Raw genomic sequence first — 16,976 nt, 5'->3', positions numbered from 1 at the left:
ACTTGGCTATGAAGGAGTACATTACTGAAAGTCTGCGCAAAGGACACATGCGTCCTTCAGTCTCACCTGTGGCGGCAGGTTTCTTTTTTGTAAAGAAAAAAGATGGCGGGTTACGTCCCTGTCTCGACTTCCGGGAGCTTAATCAAATTACTGTACGGAATACGTACCCCCTTCCGTTGATTCCCGATTTATGTAACCAACTATCAGGGGCAAAGTGGTTTTCTAAACTGGACCTTCGGGGGGCATATAATTTGATAAGGGTCCGAGAGGGGGATGAATGGAAAACCGCGTTCCTCACGACCGAGGGACTATTTGAAAATTTAGTCATGCCGTTTGGTCTTACCAACGCCCCTGCCATATTTCAGAATTTCATCAACGTGGTATTCTCGGATCTCATTGGTCGCTTTGTCGTTATCTACTTAGATGATATTTTGATATATTCCCCCGACAAGTATTCTCATTTGGAACATGTACGAACTGTGCTCCAAAGGGTTAGAGAAAATCATTTGTATGCCAAATTGGAGAAATGTGTATTCTGTGCACAAGAGTTGTCCTTTTTGGGGTTAATTGTATCCGGTGAGGGTTTTCGCATGGACCCCAAGAAGGTGCAGGCCATTGCGGATTGGGTGCAACCCCGAGATCTTAAGGGTCTTCAGCGCTTCTTGGGGTTCGCCAATTATTACCGCAAATTTATCCGGGGGTTTTCGCAAGTGGTCAAACCTCTCACGGATCTAACATGCAAAGGTGCGGATGTGAGAAATTGGTCCTCGCTCGCAAAAGAGGCCTTTGCAACGCTGAAAAAATGTTTTATGTCTGCTCCTGTGTTAGTGCAGCCAGATCCGTCCAAACCATTCGTCGTGGAAGTGGACTCCTCTGAGGTGGGGGTGGGGGCGGTGTTGTCCCAAGGGCCTGCCACTCTAACCAACCTCAGGCCATGTGCTTTCTTTTCCAAGAAGTTCTCTGCTGCGGAAAGAAATTACAACGTAGGCAATAGAGAGCTTCTTGCGGTCAAATTGGCGTTTGAAGAATGGAGGCACTTTTTGGAGGGGGCCAGTCACCCGGTTACCGTGATCACGGATCACAAAAATTTGTCGTACATTGAGTCTGCTAAAAGACTAACGCCCAGACAGGCCCGTTGGTCACTTTTTTTTTCCCGTTTTCAGTTTACGATTACATTTCGTCCAGGGTCTAAGAATGTCAAGGCTGACGCCTTATCACGCAGTTTTCAGCCGGTGTCGCCCCCTGAGCCACCGTCCTCCATTCTTCACCCTGGGGTTGTGATAGCAGAGGTCTCATCTGAATTGGAACGGGAGATTCAGGGGGCCCAGTCGCAGGCCTCGGCGGCCAAGCCGGAGGGGAAGTTGTTTGTCCCAGAGCAACTTCGCCTGAAACTCTTGCAGGAGTTCCATGAATCCAAGCTGAGTGCTCACCCTGGTATTTCAGCCACACGTCTGGCGGTGGCTAGGATCTTTTGGTGGCCTACCCTTGGTTCGGACATAAAAAAATTCATTGCTGGTTGTGGGGTCTGCGCTCGTTCTAAAAGCTCTCATAGCCGGCCGGCAGGGGAGCTGATACCCTTGGCAGTGCCCCAAAGGCCATGGACTCAATTATACATGGATTTTGTTACCAATCTCCCTCCATCTAAGGGTAATACAGTGGTATGGGTAGTGGTGGACAGGTTTTCTAAGCAGGCTCATTTCGTACCCCTGTCCGCACTACCGTCAGCTGAGACGTTGTCCAGGTTGTTTGTGCAGCATGTGATCCGGATGCATGGGGTACCCCTGAATGTGGTGTCTGATCGTGGTGTGCAGTTTGTGGCTAAGTTTTGGTGTGCTTTCTGCAAAAAATTAGGTATGTCTCTGTCCTTTTTGTCTGCATACCATCCTGAGAGCAATGGCCATACGGAGCGCACTAACCAGTCCCTGGAACAGATCCTCAGGTATCTAACCTCTGCTAGACAGAATGACTGGTGCGATGCACTGCCGTTGGCTGAATTTACCTTCAATAGTCGGGTGAGTCAATCCACTGGTAGGTCCCCTTTCTTGATTAACTATGGGTTCAGTCCTCATTTTGGTGAGTTTTCTCGTCTGGATTCGGGGTGTCCTGGGGCTGAGGACTCTGTTCAGCGGTTAAAAGATACATGGGCAGAAGTCCAGCAGCATATATCTAGGTCTCAAGGCAGGTATAAGTTTTTCGCGGACAGGAAACGAACACCTGGTCCCATGTTTGGGTGGGAGAGAAAGTTTGGCTCTCCACGCGAAACATTAAGTTAAAGATTCCGTCAGCCAAGTTGGGACCCAAATTCATTGGCCCATACAAGATTGTGGAAAATATCAATCCAGTGGCGTATAGGCTGTGCCTTCCACCTTCTTTCAAGATCCCTAACGTCTTCCACAAATCTCTACTGAAACCTTTTGAAGCAGTCCGGGGAGACTCCGAGTCTGACGCTCCTCCTGTTTTGGTCGAGGGGCAGGTGGAGTACGAGGTTGGTCATATCATAGATTCCAGGTTGGTACGGCGGTCGGTACAGTACCTGGTTCATTGGAAGGGGTATGGACCGGAGGACAGGTCCTGGGTACCGGCCCGGTTGATGCATGCTGATCGCCTGGTGCGGGCTTTCCATGCTAAGTACCCGGGCAAGCCTGGGGGTCCAGAGGCCCCCCGTTGAGAGGGGGTACTGTCAAGATCTCAGTGCGGGTTTGACTCGCACACGTGGGGTTAATGCCTGGAACCAGTGCTGATGACTGGCATTTCTGGGGTTAAAGGTTGTGATCCCGGTGCAGGCTTACCTGCACACCTGGGGCTACGATTGTGGCCTCTCCCTGGTTCTGGGGGAGGCTTCTTATAGCCTCAGGATGCTCCCATCCCTGTCAGTTATACTCTTGCCCTTGGCATTGTGTGGTGACCCCTGAGTGTGTTAGTGCTGTGTTCTGGTTACTTGATTCTCTGTGTATGACTCGGTCTGTTCTCTGGATATCGCTTTGGATTCTGCCTGGTACCTTATATGTCTGTTTGGTTTTGATCTCTGCTTGGCCCTGAATATCCGCTCTGTCTCCTCCCTGGTACTGTACTGTGATCCTGTGTATGACCTTTGGCTTGTCTGATCTCCCGTCTGTTTATCCCTCCTGTACCTCGCTGGTCTGTACTGTGCATGACTTCTGCTTTGCCATAATCTGAGTTCTCTGGCTTCTCTGACGCTAAGCCCCGCACCCTTGCAGTCACATGACAGTTCACATGACCATAGGTCCTGTGCAAGCTTGCTCATTTTCAGTGTCCGCAGGTCCCGTGCCTCTTTACTTTCCAGCACTGACTGGTCCCTGACACTATTAGCTTGAAGCACGCCTGGTCACCTCTGCTGCCCTGCTCCCCAGGTAACTCTTAGCACTGCTTCTGTACTCAGGACACGCGCACTGGCTCTATGAGCAAGTGTGCGGTGTCTCTGACACAAGTCCTCTTTCTCTCTGAAGAGTCAATTTGCATATTAAATTTCCCAGAGGAGCATTGCATGGCGAATAAGCCTCCTCACCTTGACAAGCCAGAGGTGGTATGTCACTCTCCACAAGGAGAAACCTTAGACCCCAGCCCAGAGCCTCTCCCCAAGCCAAATCAGTTCTCATACTTTGCACTGACGAGGGCCAATAGCCCGAAACACCGTGTCTGCAAATTGGGGTTCTGTTTTGGCTTTTATCTTAAGTCCTATTACAAGATTCGCTAAAGGGTCGATTGTGACGTGTAGGATCGCTACTACCAACAGGTGGCGCTATAAAGTTCAAGTCCTCTTTCTCTCTGAAGAGACAATTTGCATTTATAAAAGCCTCAAACTTCTGTGTGTGAATCAGACCTGAGATCTAACGTGATAGAAGATTACAGTGCAGGGAAGACGGGAAACCTTCATATAGACGGCCGGTGGGGATGGAGTCAGTGACGGACTCCGGCCAAATATGTTTCTAGAGCCATAGTAGAAGATGAAGATGTCGTCCTCATCATGAAGTAGTTATTTCTCCTGTCCCGTGTAATGAATATCTCCTGCAGTATTGCTAATGCCGATTCCAGTGTCGGTAAATGAGACGAGAATTAGCGTTATGGAAGATGAGTCTATGAGGAACGTATTCAGCTGCCGACTCCGAGGAAGAAACTGCTTGTTGCTTGTGGCCTAAATATATAGGTTTTATTAGTAGATGTAAAGAAGGAAACTAAATACTGTAAAATAATAAATCTCCTCATATGTTTCCCTTATTATCTCCAGTAATTGTATTATTACACAGGATTTTAAGATGTTACATCGGCTCATCTTCTCATTCAGGTCTCTACAATATCGGATCCTCTCAGTGAAGATCTTATATATAAGAGAATTTTCCTGATTTACCCATCAAAGATGGATATGGACAGAGACAAGATGGCGGAGAGGATATTACACCTCACCCTAGAGATCCTCTTCCGGCTTACTGGAGAGGTGAGAGATTCTGATGACGTCACATTACATCATTCTTATCTATGGGAATAACAGATGGACAGAACTGGAGAGGTGAGGATTCTGGAAATGTCTGTAGTGCGATTTATTAATGTCTCTCTCCATAACCAGGATTACACAGTAGTGAAGAAGACCTCCAGTGAGCGCTGTCAGGACCCTGTGTCTGACAAATGGGGAAGACCCCTGAGCCCAATCACGGGGCCTCCACCTCACCCCCTGATACATGAGGACATCAATGACCAGAAGATCCTAGAACTCACCTACAAGATGATTGAGCTGCTGACGGGAGAGGTGACACTGCTGGGAATGTTGGGACATTATACAGTAACGCTATGAAGGGATCGGGGGATGACGGTATCATTGTATGTGTCAGGTTCCTATAAGGTGTCAGGATGTCGCCGTCTATTTCTCCATGGAGGAGTGGGAGTATTTAGAAGGACACAAAGATCTGTACAAGGACGTCATGATGGAGGTTCCCCAGCCCCTCACATCTCCAGGTAATAGACAGGACTAAATACACACGGCCTATAATTATCTGTATGTAAAGAATGAATTCAGTCCCTGTCTGTGTTTCCTCCAGATCTATCCAGTATCAGGACAACACCAGAGAGATGTCCCCATCCTCTTCTTCCACAAGACTGTAAACAAGAAGATCCCAATGTTCCTCAGGATCATCAGGTAGATGGAGAGAAGGTATCATGAGATCTCCCCTATGATTTGTAGACGGCTGTGAAGGTCTTGTGTTCAGTCTTGTTTTATCCACCAGTATTATAAATTTTATACTTGTGTAATGAGAACGATGGAGATGGCAGGATTAGAGCTGATCATAGATGTGACTTCTCCATCTGTCTGTGACTTTTACAATATTTGTTTCAGGGTGAAGATCTGACCCATATTAATGCTACAGAGACATATGTGAGGGGTGATGAGCGGTGTAAAGAGAAGATTACTATTTATAACCGGTCGGGTGAGTACTGACCACTAAATATAGACAAGTCACAGATTCTTCTCAGTCACCGGCTATGGCAGCTTTATCGGTGCTGTAGTCCGGCCGTATCACAATCGTGTGATCACCATTTTGCCGCTAGACCACGTTTTCCACCATGCAAAACATTTCAAATGACGTTGGTCATTGAAAACCCTTTTCTATAGAAGTTATCCATTGACGATCCTGTATTAGATGTCGCTGACTGTTACTTGCCGAGATCTATAAACTACAAAGCCAAATGACAGCATACATAGAATGTTATGACAAGTTAGAAAATCACTTGAAGAAAAATATTAAGGCTACTTTCACACTTGCGTTTTTTTGCGCATACAAACACATACAAACGCTGCGTTTTTTTCAAGCATTTTTATGCGCATGCAGGAAAAAAACGCAGCGTTTGTATGCGTTTTTAGTACGTTTGCGTTTTTTTGCACATTGTTTGTCCTCACCCAAAAAAAATCTAGATAACAATCTGGCAACACACACGACCAATGGGACGTCAGTGGCGGTGTGGTATGTTAATATATAGACCCTGTCTACAGTATTCACATTTCCTTGATTGTTCTCGTGTCAACATGGATCTGCGCTGGAAGAGTTTTCACTTCAACTTGGATTTGGACATCGCGATGGCAAGGGCATATGCAGTTGCTTGCCATGAACAAAGGAAGAGAGAGACAGCGAAGACGGCAGCGGCGGCGTATGTAGATACATCCGATTGTTGAACTCCGGGAGAGCCGTGGGGCATACCACACCCTCTACAGTGAGCTACAGGCAAACCCGGAGAAATTTACAGATTATATCCGGATGTCCCAAGAAAGCTTCAGGGATTTGCTTGCTCGTGTCCAAGAATCCATCCGGAGACAGGACACACAGCTCCGTCGTGCGATTCCTCCTGAGGAACGGCTCCTGGTGACATTACGGTACGCAATATTTAAAAACCAAGGGGTGGGGTCTGATGGGGTTTTTTTTTTTTTTTACATGTACTATTCAAAACCTGGGATAATTATTTTTCGTGAATGTACTAATTTTTTATTTTATAGTTTTAAAAAACCATATACAGAAATATTAATTTTACTTCTTTCTCTGTTTCGCAGATTCCTGGCGACTGGAGAAACCCTATCTTCACTACACTTCCAGTACCGTATTTGAATCTCTACCTTGTCTGGAATTGTTGCGGACACCTGCCGGGCTCTCTGGAACGTTCTTTGTCCAGAATTTATGCCCCTGCCCACCGCTGAAAAGTGGATGGAAATTGCTGACAAATTCTGGACAGTCTGCAATTTCCCCAACTGTTTGGGAGCTGTTGATGGTAAACACATACGGATCATCAAACCCAAAAGAACTGGATCGGAGTACTATAATTACAAAAGTACTTTTCAACAGTACTCATGGCCATTGCGGATGCCGGATGTATGTTTGTAGCAGTGGACATTGGAGCATTTGGCCGTGGTAATGACTCACAGGCTTTTAAAAACTCAGACATGGGCCGGAGGTTGTATGGCAACCAATTTAATTTCCCTATACCACGGCCTCTTCCCCACACCGAAGCTCCGCCACTGCCCTTTGTAATGGTTGGGGATGAGGCTTTTCAAATGTGCGCAAACCTACTGAAACCCCACTCCAGTCGTGACTTGGACCGTGTGTGGTTCTACATAATTTTGCGATGGCTAAAGAGCACCCGACCTTTGAACTCAATGATGCTGCTCCTAACCCATTGCCTGAATTCACTCAGCACCCTCTCAGGTCATCCGTTGAAGTTGGCCAAATGAGGGACCAATTTGCGGCCTACTCTGATGTAGGACGGGTGCACTGGCAAGATGAAATGGTGTCAGAATGTTTTCGTGTGTGTATGTTAATAAAAAGCCTGATTTGATACCAGTACCGAGTGCACTATGTTTTTTACACTCCAATAAAATAAAAAACTTCCCATGTATACCTGTGAATTCATGATGTTCTCACACCTGGGCAGATAAATACACATATGAGAGAAACTGCAGCATCGCTAGTCTACATGAAATATATTGGTACGTAAGCAAAGCTGCAGGTTAAATATGATATGTGTATTAACCAGGCCATGATTGATAAATAGTTATGATTATAGTTGAGCGACTTTGGTAGGATCGGGTTTCATGAAACCAAATTTCTTTCAAATGAAACTGGTCCAACTAGTGGAAAAATTTTGGAGATTCGTTCAAAACCCAACCCCAATGCAAGTAAATGGAGAATAAAAGTCTGCATTGAGTGGATGAATGTAATCAGCTCAATTCCGACTTTTATTTCCCATTAACTAACATTGTGGTAGTGTTTCGAACGAAACTCGCCTTTTTTTTGCCCGAGTTTCACCAGTTTGTGTTTCATGAAGCCAGATCCTAGTCGGTAAACTCTAGTTATTATACTAGGCCTTGGTATTTAACATATGACGTGTATTTTACCCATCAGTGGATTCAACACACAAGAGTATGTTGTTAATTACAAGGTATATCAATAATCCCCCTTGCCTAGTATAACAATAAGTGAAATGAGGATGGTAAAAACAGCCAATCCTCAAAAACACTTTTTATGACACCTTGCAAAGTTTAATGCGCATTGTGTGTATGGCGCAGTGTGTGTAGACGGCGCCAAAAACATTAATCAAACTTTGTTATGGTGAACCAGAAATTTAAATTTATTTTTAACCACAAAAATTATAAAAAACTTTATTTTTTTCTGCGTTTGGGGGCAGATGGTTGCAAGCTGGAGGTGTGCAGTGAAAATGCACAGCTTATAGTTGAAGATGGTGTTCTAGGGGAAGGGGCAACAAAACTTGTGGGGGAAGGGAGTCCAGTTATCTGAATTGAACTAGACACACTAGGAGGAGAGGAAAGAGGTTCAGCTACATTAGTAATAAGTGTTTGTCTTAAACTGGCCTGCCTGTACCTACTTGGGCCCAATGCCCGCCTTGATTGTTGGCGCCTGGAACTTGGGGCAAATAATGAATGTGGGTCCCTCGTCTGCTGCTGTGGCTGCTGCTGTGCCTGCTGCTGTGGCTGCTGCTGATGCTCTGTGGTGGCGGTGGCAGTGCTTGTCCTTGCAGGAGGACTGGTGGCGGCAGTGATGGTCCAGGTTTGCGGAGTGGTGGTGGTAGGGCTACTACATGTTGTAGTGTTTGCGGCAGGGCTGTTCCATGTTTGCGGAGTGGTTACTGTGGCTGTGCTCCAAGCATGCATGGGGGTGGCGGTGGTGCTCCAGACAGGAGCAGCGCTTGCCATGGTGGTGTCGGTGAAGTGACCAGCAGCACTCAGACTTGTGGTGGTGTAACGGTGGGTGTCCGGGCTTTGAATAGAGGTGTCCGTGCAGTGGTATGCAGCACAAATCGGTAGTGAGGTGAAGCGAGTCAATGGTGGCACAGGTGGAAATGACACCACTGACTGCTGCCCGTACCGATTATGCTGCATAGCCTGCAAGAAAGCATTGTTGCAGGCCTGCAGCACATTCAGCTGTTGCTCAGGACTAAGGTGTTCCGCCATGCCCTTTTCAATCTTACTAAAAAAATGGTGCGCTGGTCTGTTGAGGTCGGCCTCCAGACAGTCAAGGCGCTGTTCGACAGATTGGAAGCGGTGTTCCATGTGGTTAAAACCACGTTCCATGAGTGAAAAAACGCTTTCCACTCTGTCTGACAGGGACTTGAGGCTGGCATTAAAGGCCTCGCTCAAGTGCATAAACTCGGGCAAGACATTCCTGTCCAAGGCCCTCTGCCACTGGCGGGTAGTGCCCGCATAACCAGTGGCAGAGACCTGGGACAGGGGAACACCTGATGGACCAGCTTCCTGGACACCAGCTGTCTGTGTGGCTGACCTGCAAGGTGCTTCCTGGCTGTCGGATGGCTGGGACGGGTCAGGACGTCCGATGAAGGACCGCTCCAGGGACAGGTTGCAGGGTGCTGCTCCAGGTGCTGTGGAAGAAAGGAAAATCATTACTATCATGCTTTACAAGAAGCATCAGCTGTGGATTAGAAAAACACAGATTAATAAAAATAAAAAACAAAAAATTATAATACTTACGATCTGGTGGCAAGGACCGGTCTTAGGAACTGCAACGCGTGATAGTATCGGTATCTTGTTCTTGTCCTTGACGCAGAACCACTGCGAACCTGGCCCTCAGCACGAACATCACTGTTGAAGCGGTCCTTGATCGAGCGCCAACGTGTTCGGACTTTGTCCACTGTTGGAAAAACAAACAACATGTAACAATTGTGTTTGATGCACGACATATGCTATCACGAGACCCAACAGTGCCATCAAGGACAATAGTCACTGCGGCACAATGCAGCAATACAATACCCAAAGCAGTGACTGTTGAGCCAGATGACACTGTTGGGTTTCCTGCTAGAATATATCTAGCATGAAACCCAACAGTGCCATCAAGGACAATAGTCACTGCGGCACAATACAGCAATACAATACCCAAAGCAGTCACTGTTGAGCCAGATGACACTGTTGGGTTTCCTGCTAGAATATATCTAGCACAAAACCCAACAGTGCCATCAAGGACAATAGTCACTGCGGCATAACAGAGCAGGGAAATACTTACTAAACGCCTTTTTGGAGGAAGCAGTGGCGCTATCCCAGCCATCCATCAACTCTGCGGCCACCTCATTCCATAGCCGACGGTTCACCACATTGTCCTTGTACAGCCGGTCACGGCTGTCCCACAATGGGGCACGCTCCTGGACCAGGCGGTGTTCATTATCCAGGTATACGTCTTCATCCCGTTGTGGAACCTAGACAAAACACATTCATTAGAATATTCGAATTTTGTGTGAATAAAAAGATACAAAAAAGATCCAGAAGAGGAAATATAGAAGATAAAAAATAAAGAACATTACAAATCATTTGATACTTACATTCCGTATCACCACCGGGACTTGGCTTGGCTGCTCCTGCTGTTCGCCCTCAATTGTCGCGTCCGCAGAAGATGACGATGTCTGAAAAAAAACAACAAACGTTAAGAGATTTGGAGAAGCAGCAGATATACTTACCAAACGCACGAAAATAATCACCTCACGGTCTGCTTCCGCCAGTTCCTGCCGGGATGGGGAATATTCAGATTCCGAAGACATACTGCATGTAAAAATAATAAAACGCATTAGTACATGTACAATTTAAAAGGACAGGCATACATTATTAGATGTAATAATACTCACATTCTTGATGCCAAAGCTGGGATTGAAGATGGATTCTTTTTTTGCAGTCTTTCTACTCTCCAGTCTGTCTCTACAGTTGTGGTACAGTGCTGGCAGACACCTCCTTTATATAGACATGTTTTTTTTTTGGGTGGGGAATTTTATAACTAGTCTAACCAGTGAACACCTAAAAAAACGCATGCGCAAAAAAACGCATACATGTGCATGCGCACCCATAGACCATAATGGTCATTGTTTGCGCAAAACGTGCGCATGCGTTTTTTTAAAGCGGTTGGGCGGACCAAAAAATGCAACATGTAGCGTCCAGAAAATAAGGACGCACACCATAAAAAAACGCAGCGCACAAAGAACGCATACGTGCGCATGCCAATGCGCACGTATGCGCACCCATGTTAAATATAGGGGGGGAAAACGCATGCACACGTATGCGCAAAAACGCTGCGCAAAAAAACGCAAATGTGAAACCAGCCTAAGATAGGTCTGTAAGAGAAAGCGGAGGGTAATGATGCTGTTGGCTTCCTAGATCCCTGATATCTTATTGGATGAATCTACCTTCTCTCCCTTCTGTGCTGCTGAATGTCTCATATGGTCCCTACAAGACCAGGTCCAGTGTTTCTAGCGAAACTTCACTTTTATGATTGACAACATTAAATGTGCAGTGAGGCCAAGTGTGAATTTCTGTATAATAACAACAGTTTCCCTTTATCCTGACTTATTAATTTAAAAATGACTAACTTCAAACAGTGTCGCGAGAAACTACATAAAAATAGTACACCTGTGCCATGATATATCTCTAAGCTGTGCGAGGCTGATGGCTGTAATATACATTTGTTCCCGCCTGCAGGAGATGTGTTGGCATGGCTCGAGCCCTGGTTTCATGGATTCACTCCACGTAATAAATTACATTCTGTTTTCAATCCTAAGGAATTCAGATTACTGCAGAATCTCTCCTGAAATTGAGCAGTAATACTTTTCTGCTCTTGTGGTCAGGACTCATAGTAGCTCCAGTGGTCCACCATAAATGAGTGCAATTTATAGATAAATGGCGTGCACTCTGTTACGTGTAGGGCAGGTGCAGGCTGAACCTGGAGCTAGTCCAGTTAGAGTCATATAAGTGAAGAAACAGCCGCACTCAAAATATGATTTTTCAAATGCATAACATAGATGAATTTATTGAAGTCACCACAGCAGTAATAAAGTATCAAGGTAACTTTTCGACCCTGTTATGGGTCTTTATCAAGCCTCACTTAAGTAGAAAAATGGATTATAGAGGAGAGGCCACAGCGGAATAGTACAAAGATCCCAGATAGGGCTATGAGAAATACAGGCGAGTCCGGCAGGGCACAGAGAAGGACAAAGGTCCTGATAGGGGCTGAAGATCCAGAGCAAAAGCACCGTCTGTGGTGATGTGTTTCAGCGCTGTGATCTCATCTCCCGAGATCTTGGTGCAGAGATCTCCATCTGCCCATGCGACGCCTCCCGGTAGCCATTTTCCTGGAGTCCACCACACAGGAAACCATGGAAGAGCTGCTGGGGGCTCTGGCCTTTAACAAAATGTCGGCAGAGCCCCCCGAAGCATCGGGACAGAGCGTAGTGGCAGCACCCGACATCCGCACTGGCGTGCCGCACATTGGAACGCCCCCTCATCCTAGCCTGCGTCCTGCAGCAACACACCACTCTTGCCTCCTCCAGCAGCGACCCTGGGACCCCACTTCACCGCAGCCACCACCCCCGGTAAGCAATATGACGCATGGATTATAAAAAGCATCACCATTTTATTAAAAATAGTTTTTTCCCTATTTTTCTCCTCAAAATTTGGGGTGCATCTTATAATCCGGAGCGTCTTATAATCCAAAAAATACGGTACTTCAGTTGGACACCACACAATCCCATACTGCTAGACTGGATGGTACTACAGGTCCCAGGCAACCTAATCTTATTGGAAGGACAGAGCCTGTGCCATCCAGAGTTTCTGGTTGCGTTGTCTCCTGCATCACCAGCGCCCCCTGCAGAATGAATAAGGCGGCGCCTGGTGGCAGACACAGATGTTGCAGGACCAGATCCCAGAAAAATTGTGACACACCATTTACAGAAGTCCTAATATGACAAAATAGAAATCCAGAGCAGTAGAAAACCCAATAAAGTGGCTCAATTATGGAAATTATAACCCTCAGGGAATTAATCTATAGGAGTAGTGACTATTTTGACTTCACAGCCACTCTCTGGAAATTAGCACTGAGTGGATGTTGGAGAGAGAAAATCGCACATTTGCCATCTCACTACCCATCACATAGTGCCCAGATTGTGCTCCAGGAGACACACACCGTAAATGAAGTGGGTTCTTCTCGCTATAGTAATGCCAAATGGATGATGAATGTGGTTTGGGCGCACTACAAGGCTCAGAAGTGAGAGAAAGATGTGACTTTGGGAGAGCGGATATTGCTGGATTGGTTTATGGAAGCCATGTTGCCTTACAAGAGCCTTTGAGCCACTAATAATGTGGAAACCTCTGTTTTTCCTCTGGTAGATGATGGACCTGAGTGGGGCTTGGCTTGTTTTTTTCTGTGAGATGAGTGCAAGTTTTTATTGTTATTATTTTCACCTACATTTGGGAGGCAGAATGAACAAACAGTCGAACACCACGCTCTACTGATTCATGCTATGAGGTTTTCTATCAGACTTATATGTCATTGTCTTGTGATTAATTTAACTTTTTTATCACAACTTGCATATTTAAAGAGATTAAGTAGAAATGTTAATAAATATAAATTTCAAGGATTTTATTCAAAAATAATAATTGGTTTTATTCTTGGCAGATGACTGCACCAGGGGATCAGGGGGACAGCTGACATCTTCAGTTTATAAATCAGATGATCTTGAGATTACACCGGATACAATTGAAGTAAATGCCATTACTCCAGATATTCCGTTATCCCTTCACAGCAAAGATCGACCATCTGATCCTTTGAAAAAGGTCCTGTCTTCTGATTCATTACTGACCCCTGAGGAAAATCAAAGTCTTAAAATAAGCATTAAAAAACAAACTGATAAAGCAAAGAAACCATTTTCACGTTCTGAAAAAAATGAGAAGAATAGGTTTTCTTGTTCCAATTGTGGGAAATATTTTAACCAGAAATCACATCTAGTTACACACCAGATTACTCATACAGGGGAGAAGCCATTTTCCTGTTCAGAATGTGGGAAATGTTTTAACCAGAAATCGAATCTTATCACACATCAGAGAACTCACACAGGGGAGAAGCCTTTTTCATGTTCAGAATGTGGGAAATGTTTTAACCAGAAATCGAATCTTATCACACATCAGAGAACTCACACAGGGGAGAAGCCTTTTTCATGTTCAGAATGTGGGAAATGTTTTACAGATAAATCAAGTCTTATCAAACATCAGAGAGTTCACACAGGGGAGAAGCCTTTTTCATGTTCAGAATGTGGGAAATATTTTACAGAAAAATCAAATCTTATCACACATCAGAGCAGTCACACAGGGGAGAAGCTTTCATGTTCCTAATGCGGGAAAAGTTTTACTTGGAAATTTAACTCTTAATAAACTTCAGAGTAGTCACACAGGGGAGAAGCCTTTTTCATCTTCAAAATGTTGTTTCAACCGAAAAGTGTATCTTATCATTTCTCATGTTTGGTCTCTTTAAAATATAAACACTCATACTCTCCTTCCATGCCTGTGCTGATTAATTGGTGTCGCGATTCACATTCCCGCATTTCTTATCAAAGGGCACATCTTCCCACTCCGGTGCCATTACTTCCTCAACTTGGAAAAAGCACTTAACTCACAGGCTTGAGCTGTCTTACAATATGAAAGTCTTGCAATTTCTCCTTTCTTAATGTCGGTCTCACAAGAAAACAGCTCCACAAATCTTCTTGTGTTCTCACCGATGCCCACATACTGCGCAATGTTTGCTTCACAGGGGAATTTACCTCACCCCCTCCCAAACCACAGGGGATTCTGATATGTGGAACACCATAATTGATTTGTATATCATATTGCGTCTATGCCTACTAAGGAAGACATGGAGCAATATATACAGAGGCTGGAGACCACACACAAAACTGAAATATGTTCCCTCACTTATAGCCTGTCACAGCTTACTGTCAAGGTACAGAGATTACAGGATGTTGTTTACAAGTTTTGGACCATCAAAATGCTCATAAACTAACTCTGGATCTTCACAGCCAGCAAATAAACAGTCTGTATAATATGGTTGATGACCAAGAAAATCACAATAATATCTGGATAAGAGGTATACCTGAAAGCATTAATACCCAAGTGATTATGCAGACACTGCTCACTTTATTCAATACTATCCTTGGTGATCCTATTGATAAGGACTGCTGGAGATCGATAGGATGCACCATACACTAGACAATCATGGCTCTGATTCTGAGAGTCCAATAGACATTATTGTGGCACATTTTTTCAATGTAAATGAGCCCATTATGAGGAAAACAAGAGAGTTGGGTCTTATTGATTTCAATGTAAAACGCATACAATTGCTCACAGATCCTTTCTGAATGAGCACTCTCCACCCGTGCCTCTGGGAAATCTCTTTCCCCTTCAGGGAGCTTCTTTCAGGTATTCAGTCCATACCAGCAGGCCCTCAGAGCAGGGGTCTGCTGTACAATTCTATCTCTTCCCACCTTCCCCACGGGAAGGTTGCCTATGCTGGTCTTTCCCCTTCTTCCCCTACGGGAAGACTGATCCTAACTTCCCTTCTATTCTCCCACTCCAACCTTCCAGCTCCACCCACCTTCTAACACCCTTTCCTAGCCAGCAGGGATGGTGAAGCACATCACCTGCTGCTGTGGTGGATGCAGTGTTGTGTAAGAGCCAGGTCTGGTGCCTCCATCTTACCTGAAAGGTGGAATACTACACCTCTGGTTGAGGTGCAGTACCTCTGTGGCGACTGGACCATCAGGGGCGTCACATACCCCCATTAAACGCAGCACATTCGCGGGCTGAAATAGAGTGCATGATGTTACAGGGGAACATACAAACAATTTTTAAGTGTTATCAGGTAAAACATATTCAAACTCAACTTCCCTTTATGAGAGACACTCTCTCACTTCAACGTTACATGATAACATTACCTTACATTATCTATATCTTACTACTGTCTTACATCCTAGATAGTTATCCATTCCTATCTTCTATATTCTAAAGTTCTACTGGCAGCAACCATTACCAACTGTGGAGTTCGTTACCAAGTCAGGGCACACTATCCCTGCTGAAATACTTTCATTATTCCTTATGTCTTGCATCTATCTATACAATACTAACACTTGTCCCTAAACTGTTTGGGTGACAACCGTTGTTAAATGGTTCGCCACCTGCTCTGGACACCTTGTCCCAGAAACAATACTTCTCTCATTTACTATTAGACATTCACCATATTTTACAAAAATCCAGTTCCCTACTTAATAATCTACGGATACCTATTAGTTCTGATACTCTACCAATACTATACTAGATTTTCACAATAATCCTATACACTATCAATATACCGTTTCCTATACATAGTATAATATTTACAATCATAATAACATTTTTATTACAATAAAAAGCAGTAATTATTTGAGGTAAGTGGCAGATATTGTCCCAGCCGGGGTATCTTCTAGTGTCCTTGTGCTGTATGGAGGACCCGCTCAAAACCTTCAACGTTGGTCTTGGGTGGGCTGCAAGACATACAGTTGTGGCCAAAAGTATTGACACCCCTGCAATTTTGTCAGATAATACTCAGTTTCTTCCTGAAAATGATTGCAAACACAAATTTTTTTTATTATTATCTTCTTTTAATTTGTGTTAAATGAAAAAAACACAAAAAGAATTGTCCTAAATCCAAATTGGATATAATTCCACACCAAGCATAAAAAAGAGGGTGGACAAAAGTATTGGCACTGTTCGAAAAATCATGTGATGCTTCTCTAATTTGTGTAATTAACAGCACCTGTAACTTACCTGTGGCACCTAACAGGTGTTGGCAATAACTAAATCACTTGCAGCCAGTTGACATGGATTAAAGTTGACTCAACCTCTGTCTTGTGTCCTTGTGTGTACCACATTGAGCATGGAGAAAAGAAAGAAGACCAAAGAACTGTCTGAGGACTTGAGAAACCAAATTGTGAGGAAGCATGAGCAATCTCAAGGCTACAAGTCCATCTCCAAAGACCTGAATGTTCCTGTGTCTACAGTGCGCAGTGTCATCAAGAAGTTTAAAGCCCATGGCACTGTGGCTAACCTCCCTAGATCTGGACGGAAAACAAAAATTGACAAGAGATTTCAACGCAAGATTGTGCGGATG

At 44.8% G+C, this 16,976-nt stretch overlaps 1 protein-coding gene across 2 annotated transcripts in view; it reads left to right on the top strand.

Annotated features, from left to right (window-relative positions):
• Positions 1-14,334, top strand: part of LOC141047295 (uncharacterized) — a 60,046-nt gene extending 45,712 nt beyond the window's left edge. The window contains exons 8-13 of one of the 2 annotated variants that reach the window (XM_073542346.1): positions 4,304-4,453; positions 4,583-4,762; positions 4,845-4,968; positions 5,052-5,149; positions 5,348-5,438; positions 13,458-14,334. In XM_073542346.1, the coding sequence (XP_073398447.1) occupies positions 4,304-4,453; positions 4,583-4,762; positions 4,845-4,968; positions 5,052-5,149; positions 5,348-5,438; positions 13,458-14,170 (1,356 nt within the window). In that variant the 3' untranslated portion in view covers positions 14,171-14,334. The remainder of the gene's footprint in view (positions 1-4,303; positions 4,454-4,582; positions 4,763-4,844; positions 4,969-5,051; positions 5,150-5,347; positions 5,439-13,457) is intronic. The other variant, XM_073542347.1, reaches the window with a different exon arrangement.
• Positions 14,335-16,976: the final 2,642 nt, after the last annotated feature.

The sequence above is a fragment of the Dendrobates tinctorius genome, unplaced genomic scaffold (assembly GCF_039654945.1).
Source record: "Dendrobates tinctorius isolate UK_male_01 unplaced genomic scaffold, ASM3965494v1 ptg000126l, whole genome shotgun sequence".
NCBI lineage: Eukaryota > Metazoa > Chordata > Amphibia > Anura > Dendrobatidae > Dendrobates > Dendrobates tinctorius.
Note: the sequence above shows the minus strand (reverse complement) of the source record. Positions and strands in the feature narration are given on the sequence as shown.